This window comes from Penaeus monodon, chromosome 34, assembly GCF_015228065.2.
Source record: "Penaeus monodon isolate SGIC_2016 chromosome 34, NSTDA_Pmon_1, whole genome shotgun sequence".
NCBI classification, from domain to species: Eukaryota; Metazoa; Arthropoda; class Malacostraca; order Decapoda; family Penaeidae; genus Penaeus; species Penaeus monodon.
The window spans coordinates 9103985-9104675 of record NC_051419.1 but is presented as its reverse complement, the minus strand read 5'-3'; the positions used below and the strand labels follow the sequence as shown (position 1 = coordinate 9104675).

The 691-nt window shown below is 30.1% G+C and overlaps 1 protein-coding gene across 1 annotated transcript in view; it reads right to left on the bottom strand.

Annotated features, from left to right (window-relative positions):
- LOC119594807 (basement membrane-specific heparan sulfate proteoglycan core protein-like) overlaps positions 1 to 691 on the bottom strand; it is a gene marked incomplete at its 5' end in the record, with an annotated part of 219836 nt that overhangs the window by 83986 nt on the left and 135159 nt on the right. Inside the window, 1 exon segment of the mRNA XM_037943897.1 lies at positions 280 to 378. Within this exon segment, the coding sequence (XP_037799825.1) occupies positions 280 to 378 (99 nt within the window).

Sequence of the window (691 nt, the reverse complement as noted above, 5' to 3'; positions counted from 1 at the left end):
CTAAACACTGGACCAGGCATGTAAATTTACACTCTTAGCATCAATTGGTAAATGTTGATCATACTTATAAAGATCTTTTGTGCTGTACATATCACACAACTGCATAGATTCAAGAGAAACTATGAATGAATATTTAATGTTTAATTTATATAATTCAACTGACATACCTACAGCTTTATTATTCCTTAATATATTTTGCTTTTCATATCCTTAATCATTTATATCTATGACATAAAAAGTTCCCCAAACAGAAAATGAAAGTAATATATCTTATCTTACCTACGCACTGTACTTCATCACTGCCATCATTACAATCTCTTCTTCCATCACAGCGCAAGTAGTCTTTAATGTAATTACCATCGGCGCATTGGAAAAGATCTGGAGGAAACATTCGTCAAAGTTTTTACATATCATGTTTGTAATTTGCGAGTTAAAACAAAACAAACCAACCTACTCATAACTTTATTAACATATAATGGTTATGTGTTGCTATTCCCTTGATATAAGCTACAGGTTTCTTATCTTACTATGTAAGACTTAAAACTTTAACTCTATCTTTGTTGGTAAACTTCTACTTACTGAAAATCATGTACTAATTATTGTATTAGAATTGTCATTTACTCACAAAAAGATAATTTAAACCCTAGTTCACAATATTAGTGCTAACTTGGGATCTCTTGTATCAGTCATT